The sequence below is a fragment of the Lepus europaeus genome, chromosome 21 (assembly GCF_033115175.1).
Source record: "Lepus europaeus isolate LE1 chromosome 21, mLepTim1.pri, whole genome shotgun sequence".
NCBI classification, from domain to species: Eukaryota; Metazoa; Chordata; class Mammalia; order Lagomorpha; family Leporidae; genus Lepus; species Lepus europaeus.
In genome coordinates, this window is record NC_084847.1 from 55,165,416 (window position 1) to 55,187,457 (window position 22,042).

At 53.9% G+C, this 22,042-nt stretch overlaps 1 protein-coding gene across 1 annotated transcript; it reads right to left on the minus strand.

Moving 5' to 3' along the window:
• Positions 1-3,999: 3,999 nt before the first annotated feature.
• On the minus strand, positions 4,000-13,699 carry NPTX2 (neuronal pentraxin 2). Its single transcript, XM_062180284.1, has 5 exons — positions 13,274-13,699; positions 11,602-11,818; positions 7,666-7,910; positions 5,948-6,127; positions 4,000-5,272 (listed from the first exon to the last, which is right to left on the minus strand). The coding sequence occupies exons 1-5, from the start codon at positions 13,697-13,699 to the stop codon at positions 5,045-5,047; spliced, it is 1,296 nt and encodes a 431-aa protein (XP_062036268.1). The 3' UTR covers positions 4,000-5,044.
• Between the last annotated feature and the right edge of the window lie 8,343 nt (positions 13,700-22,042).

The following is a 22,042-nucleotide window of genomic DNA, read 5'->3' on the forward strand; positions in this document are numbered from 1 at the left end:
CCTCCTGGTCTCCCATGGGGTGCAGGGCCCAAGGACCTGGGCCATCCTCCACTCCTTCCAGGGCCACAGCAGAGCTGGACTGGAAGAGGAGCAACCGGGACAGAATCTGGGATTGGGCCATTTTTTACTGCTTTCCCAGGTCATAGCAGAGAGCCGGATCGGAAGTGGAACAGCCAGGTCTGGAACCAGCGTCCATGTGGAATGCTGGCACTACAGGCTGTGGCTTTACCCACTATACCACAGCGCCGGCCCCCAGATTTTTTTTAAATAAAGGAATGGATTGAGATTTAAAAAAAAAAAAAAAAAAACTTAGAGGAGCATGGAATAGAAATCAAATACAAATGTGAATTGTTTGCTTAATTGTTTTATAGCCACAACAAACTAGTGTAGAAACCCTGTAAAAACGTATGAAAGGGGCAGGCAGATGACTTGTGGCTAAGTCGTCTGTGTCTCGTATCTGGTGCCTTGGTTTGCATCTTGGCTCCAGCTCCCGATTCTAGCTCCCTGCTAATGCAGGCCTCAGGAGGGAGTGATGGGTCGCTGTCACCCACAGGGGAGACTCAGGTTGAGTTCCAGGCTCACAGCTTTGGCCCGGCCCAGCTCCAACAGTGGGTGGCATTTGAGGAATAAACCAGCAGTGGGAGCTCCATCTGTCTGTCTCTCTGCCTCTCCATAACAATAATTTTTAAAAAATCACAATGCAGATTCAAAGATTGAGGTGGTCTCTTAGCAAGTCGGCGGGGATGGGAACTTACGCTGCAGCCTGTGTTTCTGGATGGGGCACTGGGTGTGTGGCACAGTCCACACGGTCAACCAGACTTAAGCACAGGGATGGAGGCTTGCCAGAGGAAGCACGTGACGTGACTCCCAAAGCTCCTCCCCACAATGCAGTGCCAGGTGGGGTGGCACTTCCTGTCTGACTCCTAGGTACGATCTGCAGTGTCTTTTCCCAGGTCCTACTTCTCCAGCACCCGGGTAGCCCACTCCATCCAGGCCGGTTGCCTCTCTGGATCTGTCCACCCTTTTGATCACTGCCTTGTGGTCATGCGTGGTTACCGTGGGGCAGAGTTTGTGCAACCAGAACAACCTCCCAGGGGAGGCACTGGCATGGATCAAACCCCAGTAGGAACTGCCATTGCTACCGGAACCATGACACATTCAAGCCACAAAGCAAAAACTGCTTTTGCATAGCTTCATCCCCTCCTCCTCTTGCTATTGTCATACAAATGACATCTCCATACCCTTTCGCCCATCAATGCAAATGCATTATTATTGCTTTATGCACTTGTCTTTTTGATCAGATGGGAGAAGGAAAGAGCTATAAACACCAATTACATTCCTAGTGTCTCTTATAATTCCCCGTATAGTTACCTCTGCCGCAGCTCCCACACCACTTTCAGACTTGGTCTTGAGCTTCTGACGTTTTGATTAGGACGTGTGTGGGTGTGGTTGTCTCGGTGTATTGTGTTTGGGGTTTGTTAAGCTTTCAACATCTCACACTCATACGTGATTGTTCTAGCCCAAATCCTAAATATCCACAGGTCCTGACAACTAACTCTTCGTCCAAGTATCTCCTGGGTCCTCCGACTTCTCTCTGCCTGCTCTGCTACTGCCCCCATCCAAGCCATCACCACCCCTCTCAGGCTCACTCCCCATGCCCCAGGACTACTCATCAAACCACCACACTCTCCTGCTTAAAACCTCCAGTCTTCTCACTTCATCTTGAGCAAGACTGGAACTCGAGCCCTGGGTGATGTCTCCCTCCCTGCTCCCCGGTGAACCTAGCCGCCCTGGCTGTGGCTCCTCGGCAGCTTTCCCAGCTCCGCCCTCCCCGCGGGCCTTCCCGTCAGCTGTCCCCTCTGCCTGAGATGTTCCTCCCAAGGTCGAGCCCTTCTCTTCACTCAGGCTGCAGCTTACTTGTGACCCCAGGAAGTAGTTCCCCATTAATGCCCTACCGCATCACCAGGACTTTTCCTGTTCATACACTTGCTTTCCCCCCCGGCACTCTCCACTGGAACTAACCTGGATTTATAGGGAGACTGTGCTGGGCGTGGGCATTGTGGTGCAGTGGGTTAAACCTGAGATCCTGGCACTGTTTCGAGCTCTGGCTGCTCCGCTTCTGATCCAGCTCCTGTGAATGTGCCTGGAAAGCAGTGCATGACGGCTTGAGTACTTGAATTCCAGCCACCCACACCCGAGACCAGATGGGGTTCTCGACTCCTGGCTTCAGCCTGGCTCAGCTATTGCAGCCACTGGGGAGTGAACCAGTGGATACAAGATGTGTGTGTGTGTGTGTGTGTTAAAGGGGGGGGGGGGGAGAAAGAGAGAGAGAGAGATGGGGGGCTGCCTTTCAAATAATAAATATTTAAAAAGAAAGACAGCATGACTCTGCTAATTCACTGTATACCTGTAGTATCTAGAACAGTGACTAACACACAGTAGGTGCCCAAATACTTGATAGAAAAATGATAATACCTGTGGTCAACAGGAAGACGCACTTTCTTTCCAGAACCTTCCATATAAGGAGAGCTGGTGTCAGAGCCCTCAAGTCTGTCTGCCCCATCAGGAGAGATCTGGACCCATGCTGCCTCTGTTCTAGCTGCCTCATTTTATCACTTTTTCAATTCATTAATCATTGATCACTCAGCTCCAGTTTCCATGACAACCCTTAACCAATCAGAATATTTCATCAACCAGGACACCCTTCTAGGAGAACCCAATTCACTATCAAGGTGCTTTCCAGCCTCAAGCAACGGGTGAGGGTCCTGCTGGGGGGAACTGAGGCCACGGGTGTCCTTTAGATGGGAAACTTGGGGCACAAAGACCTCGCTGGATTGCCCGAGTGCTTCTTGCCTCTGCTTTTATGTCAGAAAGGGCCATGAAAACAGGAGCGTTCTGTCTGTCAGTGGCAGGTCAGCTCAGCGAGAGCCTCCAACCACTGACAGCACCTTGTCCAACTCAACAGAGGCCCTGATGCAAATGTGCTCCTGGACCAGGTGGCCCTGAGGGATCAGGTCAAGCTGGCCGCTGGCACACATGTGAAATAGAGGAAGCGCTCGGCACCTTTCCAGGGGAGAGGGGAGAGCCGGCGTTCTCACCACGAAGGGGACTGAAAGGGAACCGCTCTCAGCACTCGAACCCCAAAGCCGGGACTCCGGCCTAACTTCATGTCCTGCCCTGCACTAATGATGTTCCAGGCCCTGCCAAGTTGTACTTCACAACAGGTGATGGACTCCAGGAACCACCGTGACCCCCAAGCTCAGGCCCGTGGCAGCCTCAGTGTCGAGGGTCCCAGGACACAACTCCAGCCCCTATGGTAATGGAAACTGATGTTGCTACTTGGGATGGGCACACAGCATCAGATCGCGCAGCTGCCAGGATAAAGGTATAAGGACAACGGAAAGTGCTGGGGGAGTGGGAGCAGGTGCCCAACTTCGCAGAGGTGGTGGGGCTATTACACCGGCCAGCCGGGAGGCACAGAGGTGCCTCTGGGAGGACATGGCGGCACGAGGCCCCCCGGAGTGACCGGGAGCAAGCAGTGGGAAGGACGGAACATTCTAAGCCGCAGGCCGGCTTTGATCCCGGCTCTGCCCTCGATCAGTTGTGAGATCCAAAGCCAGCTCTAATTGCTCTGTAAATTGGGATTCGCTCCTTCAGGCGGTTGTCAGGGGGATTAAATGGGATTCCGTGTGAAGAGCGCCTGCACGGAGCAGGTGCTGAGACGGCATGGCACCTGGAGGCTGCTGGGGACACCGGGCCCGCTGGACGCCACAGCCAGGGCCTGGCCTCGAGGAGCGATGGGGCCACCTCCTCCCACAGGTATCCGCAGCTCCCCATGTCCACAGGACACAGGCCTGCTGTGGTGAGGCCCTGGCAAGCCCGAACAGCCATCCTCTGGCCGCCCGCCCCAGCCCGGGGGAAAACACACGCCGAAGCATCTTCCAGTGCACTTTAATCAAAACTCCACCGTCAGAAGAGTTTGCGCGGCACACAATGTCAAGATGGACATGTCGGTTTGATCCTACAAATGGAATTCCCACAGATTCGCACCTCAAACATGTATGAAAAATAAAATATATAATATTTAGCTTTAGAAATCTCCCCCGCATAATCACTTTGTCTTAAACGACCATCCCGTCCGCTACGCGGCCTGGAGTCACTAAGCGAGCATCAGTCGACGACCTCCTTTTTCTAGAAGGTTCTGTGGGATGTACCTGATGGGGAGAGTCAAATGCTCACAGGAATCAACGTGGATTAAAAACTAGCACACTCCTCACAGTGGGTGAACGCCAGAATGGGGGCCTTCGAAAGGCCACGCCTTTCTTCTGGGAAGCCATCAGTCCCCGGAACCCCATGGAATGGCTGTAAAAGCTGCAACGGAACTTTTGGCACCAGATGAGGAGAGAGAGGCCTCTCGGAGTCATACCTAGCAATGATTCAGTCAAAGCACGGTGCGGGGAGCGAGGTCAGAGGGGAGGGGGCGGCAGGTGCGGCCGCGAGCTCCCCGGCGGGCAGGGCTTGGTCCGGGGGCTCCGCCAGCTCCAGTTCTCCCGACAGGTCGCGATGCTCAGAGCACAGAGGGAAGGGTCCTTCTGCAGATCGGGCGGCTGCGTTGCCGTGTGCTCAGCAGGGACAGACAGCATACACGGGACACGGCTACTCCAGCGGGCTGGCTGCAGCCATTCACGGGGACAGATGGAGGTGTACACAGTACACAGGGGACGTGAGGGACATGAGAGGGCAGGCGGGGTGTGGGTGGGGGCTGCAGGAGCATTTACTGGGACAGGGGCAGGGTCTGAAACGGGGGCGTAAGGACCTCCAGCCTTCTCACAGCAGGAAGTGACATTCACCTGTTGTGGCTCGGGGCTTCCTGGCACCGGCCCCCGAAACTGGGAAGCCTGGGGAAGGAGCCGGCCACAAAGTGCCACAGAGGCTCCGTGCTCGTGGGGCCCCGCCCAGGCTGGCAAGAGGTTCCACGCAGTTGAACCGGGAGAGCGAGTGGCCCCGAGCCTCCGTCTGTCGGGGGGCACAGAGGGGGAGGCGGCTACAAGTCGAGCAGCCGCTCCTCGCAGCTCTCCACGGGCCACTTGGAGGCCCCCCCGAACACGTCCACGTTGGTGTCCACCCACGGGATGATGTTGCCCGGCATGTTGGTGGAGCAGTTGGCGATGTTGATGATTTCCTGGGCTCGGAGGACGCGGTCCCATATGTTGAACTGGCTGAGCTCCCCCACGAACGCCTGCGTGGCATCGAACCTGCCCCCCACGGTGTCCTGGGAACGAGGACAGAAAAGCCACGTCAGGGCAGGTTCACAGGCACCCAGGAAGGGGGGGGGGGGGACGTGAGGACTTTCCTGAGCCCCTCCCCCAACCCTGACCCCTGAAGACAGCTTTACTCTAATCACATTCACACAGGGGAAACTGAGGCCAGGAGGCGGGAGGCTTGGCCAGAGTCCCACCCTGGACTCAGACTGGCTCCATGCTCCCGAGCACCTGGGGCCGGTCACTCTGCCTCCATCAGGGAGGCTCAAGCACAGCCTGCCCAGCAGCTCCTCTGCCCAGACCGGACGGACGGCCCCCAGCCCTCCCCGGGCGCGAGTTTCTGGAGGGCAGCCCCGCTTCTCTGCCCCGCGCTCTCTCTGCCCACCCACCTCTCCTTCAGACCGAGCCCCTCGGACCCCAGCAGCCGCCATCTCCTCAGTGGCCCCTGCTGGGTTCCAGGGTTGTCGCCCTAGGCGAGAAGGTCCCAGCCAAGGCCAGATACCCACAGGGACTCAGGAGGACCCGGGAGGGGCCGTCCCACACCCTCACACCCACCCCCAGCCCCTTGGGCCACAGGACAGCATGAGCCACGGCGTCAGGGACCTTGCCCGCCCAAGCAGGCTGTTGGGTCTGAGAGCGAGGGCGAGGAGGTGGTCTGCGGCCCGGTCCTTCCTCGTGGCGCCCACCTGCTCCTGCCCGAGGATCAGGACACCCCCCGGCTTGATGGGGTGCCAGGGGGCCAGGTTCTCCCCGGTGCCGAGCTTCTCCCCATCCTGGAAAGCCTCCCACATGCCGTCCCGCGTGGTCCACGTGACACAGATGTGGTGCCACTTGCCGTCGCTGACAAACAGAGGCAGCTGTGCGACCTGTGGGTGACAACATGCAGGTGGGGACCTGCCGGGCCCTGTCCCCTACTGGGGCCCCTCCCCGAGGCACCCCTGGGCCACTGCTCCTCCCACTGCCCCAGCTCCCTGGGGTCTCCCCTCCCTGCTCTGGGGTGGGGACATGCCTGACCCATCTGCCACGTATGTGACCCGGTCACCCAGAGGTGGGGGTGGGGCACACTCTCGGTGCCCAGTGGCCGGGAACCAGGCAGAGATGAGGGGCAACCCTTGTACCCCGGTCCCGAACACTGCACTCAAGAAGCCGAGGGGAAAACAAAGCTGCACTGGGCCACTCTGTCCTGGGGTCTGTGCCCCTGAGGCAGGGCCCCAGGCCTGCAGGGATGCTGGGGCGGGAGGACTGGGGGCCACTGAGCCTCTGTGAGTGCTGGGGGCAGGGAGTGGAGGTGCACACAGAACTGCAGGCCATGGCCACAATGGGGCCAAGGTGCGCGTGCAGCCCTGCCGACCCTTGACAGACAGCCCTGTTGTCACTCTCATCTCCTAGCAACCTGGAGTCTCCCTCCCAGGAATTCAGTGCTGACAAGGCATCCAAGGCTCTCCGTCCTACCGCGCCCTAGCGTGTTGTCCAGAGCAATTAATCCTGGGCTCGGAGAAGGGGCCGCTGTTAGGAGGACATCGGCAGGCCCACGCCACGGCACTCCAACTTGAACCAGCTCTGCTCGGGATGGTTCCTAAGTCAACAGCAGCAGGGCCGGGCTGCAGCCCCAGAGGGGCCCGGGAAGCAAGAGCGCTGGCGTAGTCACTGCAATGCTCAGATGCAGCCGGGGGCTCTGAGGATGCTCTTTCTGTCCCGCTGAGCCTGACTCCAGAGAAAAAGCTTTGAAGTGGGGCCACTGCAGGAGTCCAGGACGGAGCTCCTGGGGACCGCACGCCTGAGCGGCCACTTGAAAGGGGCAGTCTCTCTGCGCAGGGCAAGGCTGTGTGGGTCCAGGGGACAGATCGGCAGCGGCCCTCACGCAGGAGCTGACGACCGAGGGGGTCTGTGCGAATCTGAGAAGTGAGGATGCTATCTTGCAGTTTAAATCTTGCAGTTTAATTACAGGTGTGGGGTATACACTGGTCAAAAGTGGCATTAAAAAGGCTACATTGGACCGTTTATACATTTGGTTTCAATAAACCTGACATCTCAAAAACCATACCCACACGAGAAGCCTCTTACTCAGACAACCCTATCCTAGCCTGGGTAGCCTGGGAACAGCCCTCTCTGGCTGGCCTCAGGGCCTCAGACAACTCCCACTGCACCTGCTGGTACAGGACCCCTCACCCTGCCCACAACACCTGGCCCTCTGCTCCCTCTCGGCCACAGTCGCAGCCTGGATCCCGCTGAGCTGCGGCTGGCCCCTGCCCCAGCCCCACAGAGGACGTGACCGGCCTAAGGAGGGCAGCCCCTGCCCTGTCGGCCTGGGAGAGCGTGACTGGCTGCAGCCTGAGCTCTGGCCCGCCCCCGGCCGCTGGCCCTCCTCGGCAGGGAGAGGAGAGGAGGAGCCAGGCGCCCTCACCTTGTCGTTGATGAGCAGCTCGATGGGGTTGTTGCCCCACTCTATCAGCACGATCTCGTTGGCCTGCCCCGGCACCGCGTAGGAGAAGGGGGTGCCAATGCCCGGCGAGGCGCTGGAGCGCAGCCACAGGCAGATGGTGAAGGCGTACAGCTCCGGCAGCGTTTTCTTGATCTTGCCGTACAGGTAGTTCGTGCGCAAGGGCAGGGAGACTTTGAACGCATCGGGCGACTTAAAGGCACTATTGCCTGCCGAGAGGAGAGGAGAGAGGCCAGCAGGGCGTTAGGCCACTCTCACCCGCACGGCCCCCACGCCCGCGCCTCGCCTGGACCCCCGGCTCAGGCAGTCCCTGGAGCCACTGGGCGCCTGCCCCACACCAGCCACGGCCCAGTGCCGGGAGACAGAGCCTCACCTTCAGGGAGCTCACGACCTAGGGGGGAGGCGGGCAAAGGGAGGTGGGGAAGGAGTAGTTAGTGGGCGATTCACTGGGCGGGGCAGAGAGAGCAGTTCTGCCTTTCAGGACAGGGAGAGAGGCCCCTGCAAAGCCAGGAGACGACTTCTGGGACCGACTACTCCATTTTCATAGTCCGGCCCGATGGCTGGAGAACTTCATGAAGGCGACAGGGGATGCTGGACTGAACTTTCTGGTGGCATTGAAGCCAGACAGCTCCACCTCAGTCCAATCTTTGGACCTCGGGTTCGTCCTGAAATTCTGGCCCCTTGGGTTTCGCGGCAAGGGCAGGGTCTGGAGCCCCTCAAGCGCGGGCAGGCAGGATGAGTGGAGCCGGGCACTGGGGGAGCAGCGCTCCACCGGAAGCCCACTTCTCACAGTGAACGCTGACCGGCACCCAGGCCACAGAGCCGGCTCCCGGACCGCAACCCAGAAGTGGCTTTTTGGTGGTGAATTCTCAGGGACCAACTCTTCAATGGGTGTAAGTAACTTTCAGTGCAGTAGTGCAGTCCTGGTTTAAGTTCAAAATGGGTAACAGCAGGCCCCTGTCTCGTCATCACAGGTCCCAAGTCTGCAGCACCATGGCAGAGCTCTCCTCCCACTCAAAGGCCAGGCCCGCCGGTGAAGGAGCCAGACGCCCCTCCCTCGTTCTCCCAGTATTTATTAAACGCCCCCTGGGTGGGGCAGGCTGGCTTTCAGAGCCAAGCTGCCCGTGCCACGCGGCACTGAAGCAGCCCTTGCCTCACGCCCTCTGTGGGGCAGGAGCGAGAGCGATAAACCTTTCTCCAGTGCACACCCTCGAACCCAGCTTCCAGCGGACTAAGTGGAGCTCCTCAGGGCCAGAGCTCACACCTGAGGAGGCCCCCTCCCCCCACAAAGGAGAGCAGCAAGTCCACATCCCCCTTCCGACCTCCCTGGAACAGCAGTGAACAATAGCAGTCTCCCCTGATCGCCCAAGGCAGGCTGTGGTGCACCTGGCGAGGGTGGGAAGAGCCGGCCATGGCAAAGGCCAGGGCTGGCTCCTCGCCAGCTGAAGTGAACGCGCGAGGACCAGAAGGCTCCGGCTCCCCCATTCTGCAGGCGGCACAGGTGGGATGCCGAGGCCGAGAGAAGTGAGGCGACTCCGCCAAGGGCACCCAGCCGGTGAATGACAGGGCAGGGACCAGAAGTCCCTCCCTGCGCTGCGTGCAGCCACTAGAACTGAATCTTGAAGAGGCAAACGACCATGCTCTTAATGAAGCCATCATTATCTAATAGAGAGAAGCGGCTCTCTGTGTGCAGGTGGGCCGGCTTGCCGATTTAATGAGACTTGGTGGCGGTAACGCCGTGAGCCGGGTGGCAGTAGACAGGCGTGATTATCGCTGGGGGAGCCCGGGGGCCAGAGGAGAGGCCATAGCCTGAAAGCAGGTGCCCTTTATTTAACTAAAACAGCCCGGAAGGTTCAGAGGAAACTGAGTTAAAACCAATTAAGGAATTAAAAGGCCTGCGCAATAAATCAGAAACTGCAGGCGGGGGACCAGGCTAAGGAGGGGGTAGCAGCCTGGGGCTAAGAAGACAGAAGGAGGCTTTGGTCCTTGTGCCGCCAGCGCCTAGTTCCACGCTGAGCTACGCTGCACCTGGCCAGCTGGCCCAGCTTCCACAGGGTCTCGCAACAGAGAAACACGTGCATCCGTCGGATCCACTGGGTGGGTGGGGTGGGGTGGGGTGGGGGGTTAAGCATCCTCCTGCAGGGGCTGGACACCTGCTGCTAGGCTACAGGGAGCAGATCTGTCCCACACGGCTGCAGTCCACGCACCCCCACCCCCAGCCCAAAGGCTGCAGCCTCCATGGCTCCTCAATCCCGGCTCTGTAGGGGGGGGTAGTGTTGGGGGGGTTTGGGGGAGGGCAGGCGAATGCAGGCAGCACTTAGCTTTCTGACTTCAGTACCTCGGCAGTAGCTAACACCTGCCGCACAGGGTTGCTGCGGGGTTACGTTCCGATGCCAAGTGAGGAACTCACAGCCGAGCGCCAGGCAGGCGCAGAAGAGGCACTGTTAGGCAGAGGACGACGGGCACCTCGGGCAGAGGCCGCCAACCCCACCCCCCACCCCCTTGCCGCATGGCTGAGTCTCCCATCTCCCAGCTCAGCGGGACGTGGCTACGGAAAGAGGCTCATTATCCACTCCTGGTGAATTGAGGGGCTGGGCATTTGCATAGCCTTTCATTGCTGTCACAAAGAGGTCAGATCTGAACTCGGAGTCGCCCACACATAAACCGGCCAGCCACGACCACACTGCAAAGGCTCCTCCCAGAACGGAGTTGGTGGAGCAGCCAGAGGGATTCGAGACGTCCCAGGTAAGGTCAGGGGGCAGCGGACGACAGGCGCTGAGCTGCTCCTCTGAGCCGGTCCTGGGGACTCGGCTAGAATGGGTATCTGGGGCTCTGCCTTTGACTGCACTCAGAGCAGGGCCAGGCAAGCTCCAAGGGCTTTGAGTGCAACCTGAGGACCAGGAGCGTGGGAGATGGCGCCGGGCCAGCTGGGCCCCAGGCCTGCCTGTCTGTGGTGTGAGCAGACAGGCTGGGGAAGGGAGGGGAAGTGGCACAGTGGCGACTCTGCGCTACCTAAGACCTCACTGTGCAGAGAGGGACACAGCCTTCCGGGCCTCTGGAAAAGTTCTCTCATCCCAGGAACTAAACCCCTACTGCATGTCGGCTCCGCGGTCCCGAAGAGCCGGAGGATCCAGCGTGGGTGAGGCTGGGCCCAGGGCCTCCCCCTTGCCTGCTGGGCAAGAGAGGCCGCAGGCGCAGCTGCTCTGCCTTGGGGGAGGCTCTCAAGATCTAACGGCCTCCTGACACCACCCGCCGCAGAGGCGAGGCAGGCAGGAGGCTGTGCTGGACAATTGGGAATCCGAGCCCGACAGGTCAGCCACGCGCAAGCTTTCGGCTGCAGGGCTGGAGACGACCCTGTGGGACGGACGCGGGACAGCCTGCCGCGTCCCTGCAGACTCACTGGACATTTTGCTCCTGAACATCCTCGAAACATCTCGAAACTAAGTCATCCGAAAACGGCCTGTAGTGTGCCTTGGGAGACTGTAACCCTACACCCACTCCCAGCAGCCCTCAAACCCCACAACCTGGCCCCCAGCCATCTGGGAGTGCACAATGCCCCCTAATTCTCCAGGGCCCCTGTGGGAGAAATGTACTCACCACAGTGTGCACAGAGAAAGACACACACTGTCTGCTGCCAGGGCCAGGTAAGAAGGGCCGGGAATTCCCAGGGGGCCGGGGGACCGCCACCAGGGACAGCCCTGAGTTCATTCAGGTTTCCAGGGGAAAGGTCCCTGGGGCTGGGGCTCATCCCCGGGATGCCCATCATCAGTCCCCTTTATTTGCTCAAATATCTGCACACCACCTCCGTGCTGCACCGTCCGTGACCCCACATCCTGGGTCCCACACCCCAAGCAGGAGGACCAGGCCACGCCCAGAGGGAGAGGCCAGCAGGGCGCGTACCTCGCTCCAGCTCGGTGACCCGCTGCAGCAGCGCGTTCAGGGCGCTCTCGGTCTTCTGCCGGTGCGCCGAGGTCTCGTTGTGCAGCAGGGACTTCTCGTCCTCCAGCTCGGCCACCTTGCGCAGCAGCTGCCTCTCCAGCTCCCCGAGGCGCAGCTGCAGCACCTCGCGGAAGTCGCCCGGCAGCCCGGCGCTGGACACGTTCGCGCGGAGCTGGTGCTTCGGATCGGGAAGGGGGACAGAAAAGATGGAGGTGCTCAGACCAGTGGGAGAGAAACCGAGCAACGTGCCCGCGCCATTGACCTCCACACACGGCGAGAAGCTCGTGGCACGTGAGCGCGCAACCCTGCCAAGGGCACAAAGGGGAGCTATTTCACGGGTGCTTCTGGGGGGGAGGTACGGAAGGCAATTCAAAGTCAGACAAGAATCATTTTTGCTTTGACATCTGAAACTTGTGACTCTCATTCTCCCCTCTCAAAAAAGCCATCTTCCTCCTCTCACTGAATCAGCAACATCTCAACCAACACTTTAGACAATTATATGTCAGATAAAGACCAAAACACACCAAGGGTCTTTTTTTTTTTTTCCAAAAAAAAGTTACTGGGGGTACTCCACACCGCTGAGCTGTCATCTAGCCGTGGAAACAGCCCCCAGCTTCCAGCATGACGCAAAGGTAGACGCCCGCCGAGATGCCGCTGGGGAGTGACAGGCGGAAATCGCTTCTCGATTCCAGGAATAGTTAAAGGCTCTTCCTATGCCTTCACTTCCCACTTGTTTTTAAAACTGTTATTTATTCCGTGTCTGCCCCACGTCTTATCCCTTTTATTCCTCTCCCGCCGTGCTGGCTCTGCGGGCATCCTACTGTCCAGTCCTGAGCCCTGGGCAAGCTCTCTGCCTCTTCTCCATGTCTAGGATTCCAAACGTCAAAACGCAGGTACGGGGACCCGGATTGCAAGGGTTAAAATTAAGTAATAGGCCTCGCATTTAGTACTCCAGCAATAAGAACCACAATAACACACTAAATACAGGTATTTAGCCAAGTCTACCAAAAAAAAAAAAAAATCCTCGGATGATCCACTAATAATTACCACCTGTAAGTCAAACCTAGCTGTGCGGAAAGGTTTTTTTTTTTTTTTTTTTTTTTTATCGCCCACGCTGCTTTCAACAGGGTGGGAAGTTAAGACGGCGATTAACTGCAGAGGTCTCTCTCCAACTTCCGAACCGAACACATCTTCCGAGACACGGAGAACGGACCCGCGTCGCCTCCCCCAAGAGAGCGCCTTAGAAAGGTCCGACTTGGAAGTTGACAAGCGCGACCCGATTCGCAGAAGGAAACCCCAGGCGCGCCGCAGCCAGCCCCGCGCTCCCCGCACCGCCTGCGGGAGCGCATCTCCGGCTCGCCGAAACCCCCGGAGCTCCGCAAGGGGAGGAAAGAGACCGCGCGAGCCCCGAACCCCGGGTATTTCGCGGCGCCGGGCTGGGCGGCCTGGGGGACGCTCGCGGCAGGTGCACCGGGAGGGTTCAGTTAACCCCTGCCTTCCAGCAGCGGCCGGGGGCAAACCAAACAGCACATCCCCAACCCCAGCTCGCCCCGCGGACGAGCGAGGCCCGTGCGCCCCCCGCCCCACGGCCCGGGGGCGCCCACCTCCGATGCCCCTCCTCGCGCCCCGCTACCTCCAGGCTCTCCAGGCGGTCCTTGAGGGTCTGCAGCGAGCGGCTGAGCTGCTCCACGACGTGCCCGGGGTCCCGCGGCAGGTCCCCCATGGTGTCCTTGCCCGCGGCCGACGCGCCCCGCGCCTTGCCGCCCGCCAGCCCCTCGCAGCGCGCCAGCTTGCCCGTGAGCTCGCGGATGGCCTCGCGCTGCGCGCCCAGCGTCTCCTTCTGCTGCACGACGGTCTCCCGGAGCTGCAGCACCGCGGCGCGCAGCTCCTCCTCGGGGCTCGGCGCGCCGCCCTGGAGGGGCACCGCGGGCAGCGGGCAGCCGGCGCGCGCCGCCTCCGGGGGCAGCGCGGTGCACACGAAGCGGCTGCCGGGCACCGGGCTGTCCTGGGCCCGGGCGGCCACGGCGAGCGCCATTCCGGCGGCCAACAGGGCCAGCATCCTGCAGCCGCCGCCGGGGCGCTCAGTTCAGCGCCGTCGGGGCGCGCGGCGGGAGGCGCCCGAGCGACTGCGTGGAAGCCGCGCGCCGGGCTCCGGGACCCGCGTGGACCCCGCGACGGGCGCCGCCTCCCTCCCGGCAGGTGCACCCTCCGCCCCGCGCGGCGCTCTGGCCCGGCCCGGCCCGCGCGCCCTTTCTTAAGCTGCGCGGGGAGGAGGCGGAGGCACTGGCGCGTGGGGCGCGCGCCGCGAGCTCTGATTGGCCGAGCCGGGCGCGCGTCACGCAGGGGGGCGGGGCCGAGGGAGTCTTCAGCGCGCGCCAGGCGGCCAGGCGGGCGCGTGGGCCAGACCCTGAGGCAGAAGCGCGGGTCGGGGAGCCTCCCCTCAGCACCCCCCCCAAAAAAAGGGGGTGAGGGCTGAGGTAAAACAGCGACCTCGATGCCCTCGGGAGCCCCGACTGGCCGCGCCCGGGCGCCCCTCGGACCCACGCGGGCGTCGCAGGCTGAGGAGAAGCTGAGGGGGCGGCTCGGGCTTCCGGCGCGGCGCGAGGCCACGCCGCCGCCCTGAGGGACGTGTCAGCCCCACTTCCCACGGAGGGGGCCCCCCGCGGGACTCGAGCCCTGGCCGCGTGGGCCTCGTCGTCAGGGCCCGGCGGGAAGGAGCCGCACGACGGCCGCCTCCGGAAGCCGACTCGGAGGCGCTCGGGAAGAATCCGCGGAGCGCAGGATGCTGACGGGCGGCAGGGGGCGCCCGCGCAGGCGAGGGGCGCCGGCCGGGGGCTGGAGTCGGGGGGCCACCCCCCACCCCGAGCCTCTCGGGTGCGTGTCCAGTGACGGCCCGGCCAGCAGTGAGCTTATTGAAGACCCGAACGTCGCGGAGATCCCTGACCGGAGTGGAGTTGTCGTAGTCACAGTACCCGATCCTTGAACGCGGGTGGCCCGCAGTGTCCAAATTTGAGACCGTTGCCCTCAGATTCTTGGATAATGTGCAGAAACCCCAAACGGATGGAGCACAATTTTTTTTTTCCCAAAAGCTTATCTGTGGCTTACAAACAAGTTCAGAGATACTCTTTTGCACTACTAGACTGAGCTGCTTTACTGTGCATTATAAATGGAAATCTCTATTTTTTTCCCTCTGTTTTTAAAGAAAAACTCTTGCAAGGTCATTAATCACATTATCCATTATACCAGAAACAAATGGATTTGTCACTTGTGCACAGAAGCTGAGGTTGATTCTGAAAACAAATTGTATCAAAATAAATGAAATTATTATGATAATATAAAATAGACTGCAGTGATTAATCTCTAGAAACCAAATTCTGACCTGCTTTACACTTCAAACAATAGCTTCTGTTATGTAAATAGTTGTGGGGTTTTCAAGGACAATGCACTAAATTACAAGAAAAGTTCTATTCATGAAGATCCCTTCATGGATAATAGACTGAAGAAACTTGCTCCACACAGTATCCTAAGCAGAGGACAAGGGAAGCAATGACGATTCAGGTAAGACTGTTCATTAGTAGAAAAGGTATAGGGTGGGCGATGGCGGTTAGTAATGGGCTGATGTCTCTGTTGGCCTGCATCACCAGGACTATCAGTTTCACCTTGCAAATATGACCTTGGATAGATTCATTCTTTCTGTAGCCTTGCTACAGGTCCTTGAAAACTCCAACATTTCACATACGCCCAGATGGTGATAATGAAGGCAACAAGGTTGCAAAGCACTTTATATTATATCTAAGGTGGTGCTGTGAGGCTCCGAATCCAGATGTGGTCAGAATTATCCATTTGAAGATGTGACTTTTCACTGTTCACCCATAGGTCTGATGTTCTTTTACTCGTAGATCTAGCTAGATCATAACTGGATGTGACAATAGAGTATTATTATTATTCCTCTGTTGTTCCATATATCCTTTCTTTACACAGACTAATACATTCATATTTGCAACTACTTGACATAGAGGCTTGTTCTTTTAATAATTAAATAAGATCAAGTGTATTTGGAGAATTCTAATTTCATCATGAACAAAGAAAGCAGCGTACAAGAAGACATAAAAATAGCACATATCCCAAAATAATTATTCTGCAATTTCTTAAAAGATATTCCAGTATGAGAAGTGATCAGTGAAATTGCCAGATCCCAGATGGAAAGACCCAGGCATTTGAGATGTTATTTTCTTCAGAGGCAAGAGTAATTAGAGGGCTCAGTTAACAGCGTGTATGCCATTTGGGATTTTATTTTATCTTGGTGCAGTGGAAAGTCTATTGGCTCAGAAATGAGGGGTTCAAGGCCTAATATGAACTCTGTCACTGGCTAAGTGTCTTTGGGCAAGTCATTTCTCCTCTCTAGACTTCAGTTTCCTTGTGTATAAGCAAAGCAGGTTGGATTAAACTTTCCAATTCTGGCTATACTAGAGCTTGATAGTTTGGGAAAGAAGGAATCAGTGTTCAGTGAGATGAACATTTCGGAATCGTGTTATTTTCTGTGTAGGCCCTGAGCCACGTGTGGCCAAGGATGAGTTTGGAAAGTCAGGGTAGTTTTGTAATGTAGCAGGCAAACCTTTATACAAGGTAGTGCTGTTACTGTGGTTGAAACCTGCTCTCAGCAACATGAAACTCATCCTTGGTTTACTCACAGCGCAAAGGCTTGTACACCTGAAAGATCCAGCATGCATGACTCATGCTACCCATGAGAGTTGTTCTGTGAGTGGCGGAGACCAGGGCCCACAGATTTTGCTCCACTTGAAAAGTCGTGCGGATCTGCAGCTGTGAATCAGCGCCACCTAATCTCTTAGTGTAACTGATGCTGCAGCATAGTAACCACCCACTCATTCACTATGTCTGCTGGTCCCAGGTCAGCTGAGAGCCCAGTATGGACTTACACCATGTGCTGGGAATCCTGATGAGCTCATGCCGCCTCCATTTTATTGCCCCATCTGTTTGGTTCTCTTGCTCTTCTCACATGCATTTTTATCTTGGTCTTCTGGGAAATGTGCTAATTTCCACCATTGGTGTCAGAGGATCCCATCTTATACTTTCTTACATTTCCCCCTCTCTTTCTCCGTGCTACTTGGGAAGTCAAGGATGGGGGTGTGAGCTCAATAACAGAATCCAAGGACAGCTTCCTGCAACTATGACTCAGGAACTGTCCTTGGTGCTGAATTTCAATGGGAAGGGGAAGTAAGAGTGGTGAGAGAGAGTGTGTGTGTAGGATTCAATGCAGATACAACAGAACCAGGAGGCTACAGAGGATGCTGACTAAATACCCTTTTATGTATGAAATACTAAGACCCTTTCAAGAGTGGATTTTTCGCTTTACTAAACTGCATGGTAGAGTGGAAAGAGCTTGAACTCTGGAGTCAGACAGCTCTTGTTTGAGTCCCAGTTTTATAACATGCCAGTTGACCTTGAAAGAGTGAATCTCTCTGAGCCCCAGTTTTCTTATCTTTAAAATAAAGGCTGAATTTACTATTCAGTATTGTTGCCATGCTTGAATGAGATAATATATGTGAACATATTTGGCATATAGTAGGTACACAATAGATGTTAATTGTCCCTTTCTTCATTTTTCTCCATTGAATTCAGAGCTGAATTATATGTCCTCTTGAAAGCAAAGTTCCAGTTTTCCTTTATCTTATACAATATCTTTTAGAATTAAGTAGGCAAGAATTCTTGAGAAAGAACAGGCTAACCTCCTTGAAGGGAAGACAAGGGGAAAGAGCTCCAGAAAACTTACTGATGTCTCAGCAAGAGAAAGATGCCTTATTCTCTGTTTTTTTTTTTTTTTTAAGATAAAGTGTGGTCTCATTGGACTTCAGTCAGAATATTGACTCAAAGTGAACTGTCTCACATCTACACTTAGAATAGAGTAGATACCACTAGACCATTGCCTGAATCCAAGTAAAAGATTTGTAATATTTAACATTTCAGTGATTCTGAGTTGGTATTGTTCTGGGATCCCAATAGATATAAGCCCCTCAGATAAAGCAAATGTTCTTCAGCGCATCTGGGTTCTTACTGAATAACATATTTCTGGTTTAATTTTGGGAGCATGTGATACGAGACATTGAGTTTCAGGAAGTGTTCCTGTACAAGGACAAGTCTGATCACATGTAACTGGAAAGCTAAAATTTGGGGAAATTGGTTGTTAATATTAGTCAACTGATTTCCACAAACATAGGGATGCTGGCATCCTCTGATTTCAACAATATAACAGGTCTCTATATAAACCAGGGATACCGTCTTAATTTTTAAAAAATAATTTTTAAACATTGAATTACCAACTTTATTTTTATTTGAAAAGCTGAGAGACAGATATCTTCCATCCGCAGGTTCACTCCCCAAATGTCCATAATAGCCAGGGCTAGGCCAGGCTGAATCCAGGAGCCTGGAATTTAATCCAGGCATCCTACATGTGTGGCATGGACTGAAGTACTTGAGCCACCACCTGTTCTGTCCCAGGTGCACATTAACAAAAATCTGGAATTGGTAGAGGAGCCAGGTCTAAAGCCCTGGCACTTCAATGTGGAACGTGGGCATCCCACACAGTGTCTTAACTACTGCACCAAATGTCTGCTCTTTAGCTCAGTTTTTAAAAGTAAAGGATAAGGGCCGGCGCTGTGGCACAGTGGGTTAAAGCCGCAGCCTGCAGTGCAGGCATCCCATATGGGCGCCAGTTCAAGCCCCAGCTGCTCCTCTTCCGATTCAGCTCTCTGCTATGGCCTGGGAAAGCAGTGGAAGATGGCCCATGTTCTTAGGCCCCAGCACCCATGTGGGAGACCAAGAGAAAGCTCCTGGCTCCTGACTTTGGACTGGCCCAGCTCTGGCCGTTGCGGTCATTTGGGGAGTGAACCAGTGAAATAGAAGACCTCTCTCTCTCTGGCTGTACCGCTCTCTGTAACTCTTTCAAATAAATAAATCTTAAAAAAAAAAAAAATTAAAGGATAGTGGAGGGATGTTGGAGGAAGGAACCTCATCAATTTGATTTGCTTTTAATAAAGTCTTCTAAGAATATCGTCTCAATTTCTCTGTATTCAGAAATACTAAGAGAGTATCTCACTTTTATACAAGTTACAAGTTGTGAAATTGCTGTATTTCTGGTAAAGATTGTGACCCAGTATCTTCATATGACTTAGGTACACAGGTAATTTTTATGAACCTTTGAAGGTGAGACTTGGTATATAGCAGGATTCATGTACCAAGACAAGACACCAAGGCCTCTTAACAGGAAGTAGTCTTTTATTACGCTGGATAAGCCCCAGGTGGAATTTCTTATCCAAAATTCTGAGCATGGCACAAAGAAGGGTTTTCCCTTATATACAGTGTTAGCCTCTTTGTCTCCCTCGATGGTTACCTGCAAACATTTTATTGGATATTCTAATGTTATATGGTGGCCACAGGATTGATAAAATACTGTGTATGCGAAGGTAGTTACTGAAGATTTTTTTTTTTTTTTTACACACATACTGAGCCAACAGCCATCTGGCAAGGGTTAACACCATTGCCCTGTTCTAACAAGCAGAACTTACAATGTTTACATAGAAGCAGCTAGGGACTACAGTTGAAGCATTGATAGGTAAGCAGATAACAAATACATTTCATTCCCAGGAAAGGTGCCTCCCTGTTTCTTCTTCTAGTCTTGGAAAGGCCTCTACCACAACTTTAATCGTGTCAGAAACAAGTTTAATTAAACGACAGAGGCCTCTGCCACAGATAGAGATGTTTATAGAATTCTGAAGACTAGGAAACAGTTTAAGAAAGGTTAAAAGGTCATGTGACTGTTTAACAGCAAAGCCAAGCTGGTGTTCAGGCCCTCTGGTTCCTGGTAAAAGTTCTTTTCTGTATATCATTCCCTATCTTACTCATTAACCCATTAAAATGCTTGATTCATTTTTCAAAAACAGCTTTCTTGAAAAATCAGTGATTTTCTATCAACTCCAATGGCTCTTTGCTGTCATTCTCCTGGAACTCATTGAAGCGTTCAGCATTGTTGGCTTGTTATTGAAGCTTTCCGTTCTTGGTTTCTGTGATACTGTGTTCTTATTTTCTGGGAATTTCTTTTTCTCTGGATCTTCAATTCATGTGTACAAAGTTGAACTCTCCATAGCTCTCTTTCCTTTCCCTATACTCCCTACCTTAGCAGTTTTAAATTGTGTTAGTGACTCTGTTGCTGATCTGAGCTCCAGAACATAACAATCTGATTTTGTGTTGAACATCTCAAGGATATACTACCAGCACTTCCAGCTCAACTGGGTCCTCAACTAAATTCATATTCTCTTCCTCATCCGTTTTTTCTTCTTGTGTTCCCTGTTTCTGATGTCATTAATGTTTTCCCAGTCATCCAAATTTAAAGCTTCAGACTCATCCATATCTCCTTCTCCACCCCCAAGTCCATTGAAATTCTAATCAGTTTCTAATTCCTAGTTCTACTTCTATAATATGTCAACTCTGTTCTCACTGCCACATCATTACTTCTGTTCCAAAGCATACCACTGCCTCCTGACTGAACTTTCCAATTCTACCGATTCCATTGTATCTTAGATTCTATTGCTGGGTCAGTTTTCCTGAAGCATAACACTAAAGCATTGTATTTCTTTGCTCAGAAAACTTCAGTACTTCCCTATGCAAATTTGTAAACTATTTAGTCTCCATCATTTGCCCCTTTCTGTTCAACTCTTTTTCTGTTACATCCCTTAATCTAGTCTTTAATCAAGGTAAAGTGTTTGATGTTTTTCACACATAACCCAAATTTCCTTTTTCTTTCCTTTTCCTTTTTTTTTTTTTTTTTAAAGATTTATTTCTTTGGGAGGAAGAACAAGAGAGAGAGAGAGAGAGAGAGAGAGAGAGAGAGAGAGAGGTCATCCATCTGCTGGTTTACTCCCCAAATGGCTGCAAGGCCAGAGCTGAGCCAAACTGAAGTCAGGAGCCAGGAGCTTCCTCCAGGTCTCTCACATGGGTTCAGGGGCCCAAATACCTAGACCATCTTCCACCGCTTTCTCAGGACATCAGCAGAAAGCTGGATCAGAAGTGAAGCATCTGGGACGCAAACCAGTGCCCATATAGGAAGCTGGCACTACAGGCGGAAGCCCAACATACTATGCCACAGTGCCGGCCCCATGACCCAAATTTTCCATCCTCCAGACTTAAGGCTCAGGTATTTCTTTCACTTGGAATGATCTTTCCCTTATTTCTAGACTCACAAAACTCACTCATCCTTCATGTCCACATACATGTTACTTTCTCCAGAATGTTCACCCTGATTTTTCCCAGCCTGAAATGACTCTATAAGGGATGGTAATTTATTTTTCATACCTTATTTCTCTTACTACCTTCAGCCTGTATTATAATAATATTTTATACTAGACTATGCAAAGTATGATGTACTTCCTTTGAATAAATATCTGTTGGATGTCTTTGCAGACAGGTGTAATTGTAATGTAGGAAAGAAACAATGAAGATTTTGCTCAACATATTATCTGTTCTGTGACTGTGTAGGAATTGCAGGAGGTAGTTGGTAATTAAAATATCTTTTGCAAAGGATAATGGAGGTCATGACAGAGCAGAAACCCTTGGTATTTGGAAAAAGGGCAAAAGAAGAGAAGGTTGAAGCCATTGTAGAAAAACAAGATGTGTAGTTAGTAATCTCTCACTTTTCATCCTTTGTTCCAAATCAGTTCTGTTTCCAAGGATACCTTAAGATGAATCCATCTCATTTCCAGTAGCTGTCACTCACCTATCATCCATAAGGAAGGCCAAGGTCATTATTTTGGCCAGGTGACCAGAATAGCTACTTAGAACATAAACAAAGTGAGTAGTAGCAATGTTCAGTTTTTTAACTGAGCAAAGAAAAGTGGGAATTTGTGTCTGAAATGCTACACATTCCAGATTTTCTGAAATTCTTCCATCTGGATGCCCAGATGGAAGTGTCACAGGAATGGTGGGGGAAGGTTAGCTTTTTTTTTTTTCCCCCTTCCCCTGCAGACTCTCTAACACCACTTGGTAGAGGTTAAGGTGAAAATATAAAAGAACAGGTCTTTCTCCCAGCAGTGCCAGAGTTCTGAGCCCAAATAGCAATTGAAATTAGAGGGTCAGAGCCGTAACAAGTTCTCCAGACGTATTTGTTCTCCACAAATTGGGTTCAGTGCAGCCTTGAGCTTTGAACTAAAATTCTTATTGGCTCTTTCATCTCACCTGATGTTGATAGCTGGGATAGCCTCTTCTTAGCTGAATGAAAGGTGCAAAGAGAATGCATGGTTTAGATGGCTAATCAGAGAAGATTGTGCCATTTCCAGTTTCCATCAGGAAACTATGTTCATCTGTGTTCCAGATGTCCCGTTGCCATCTCCAC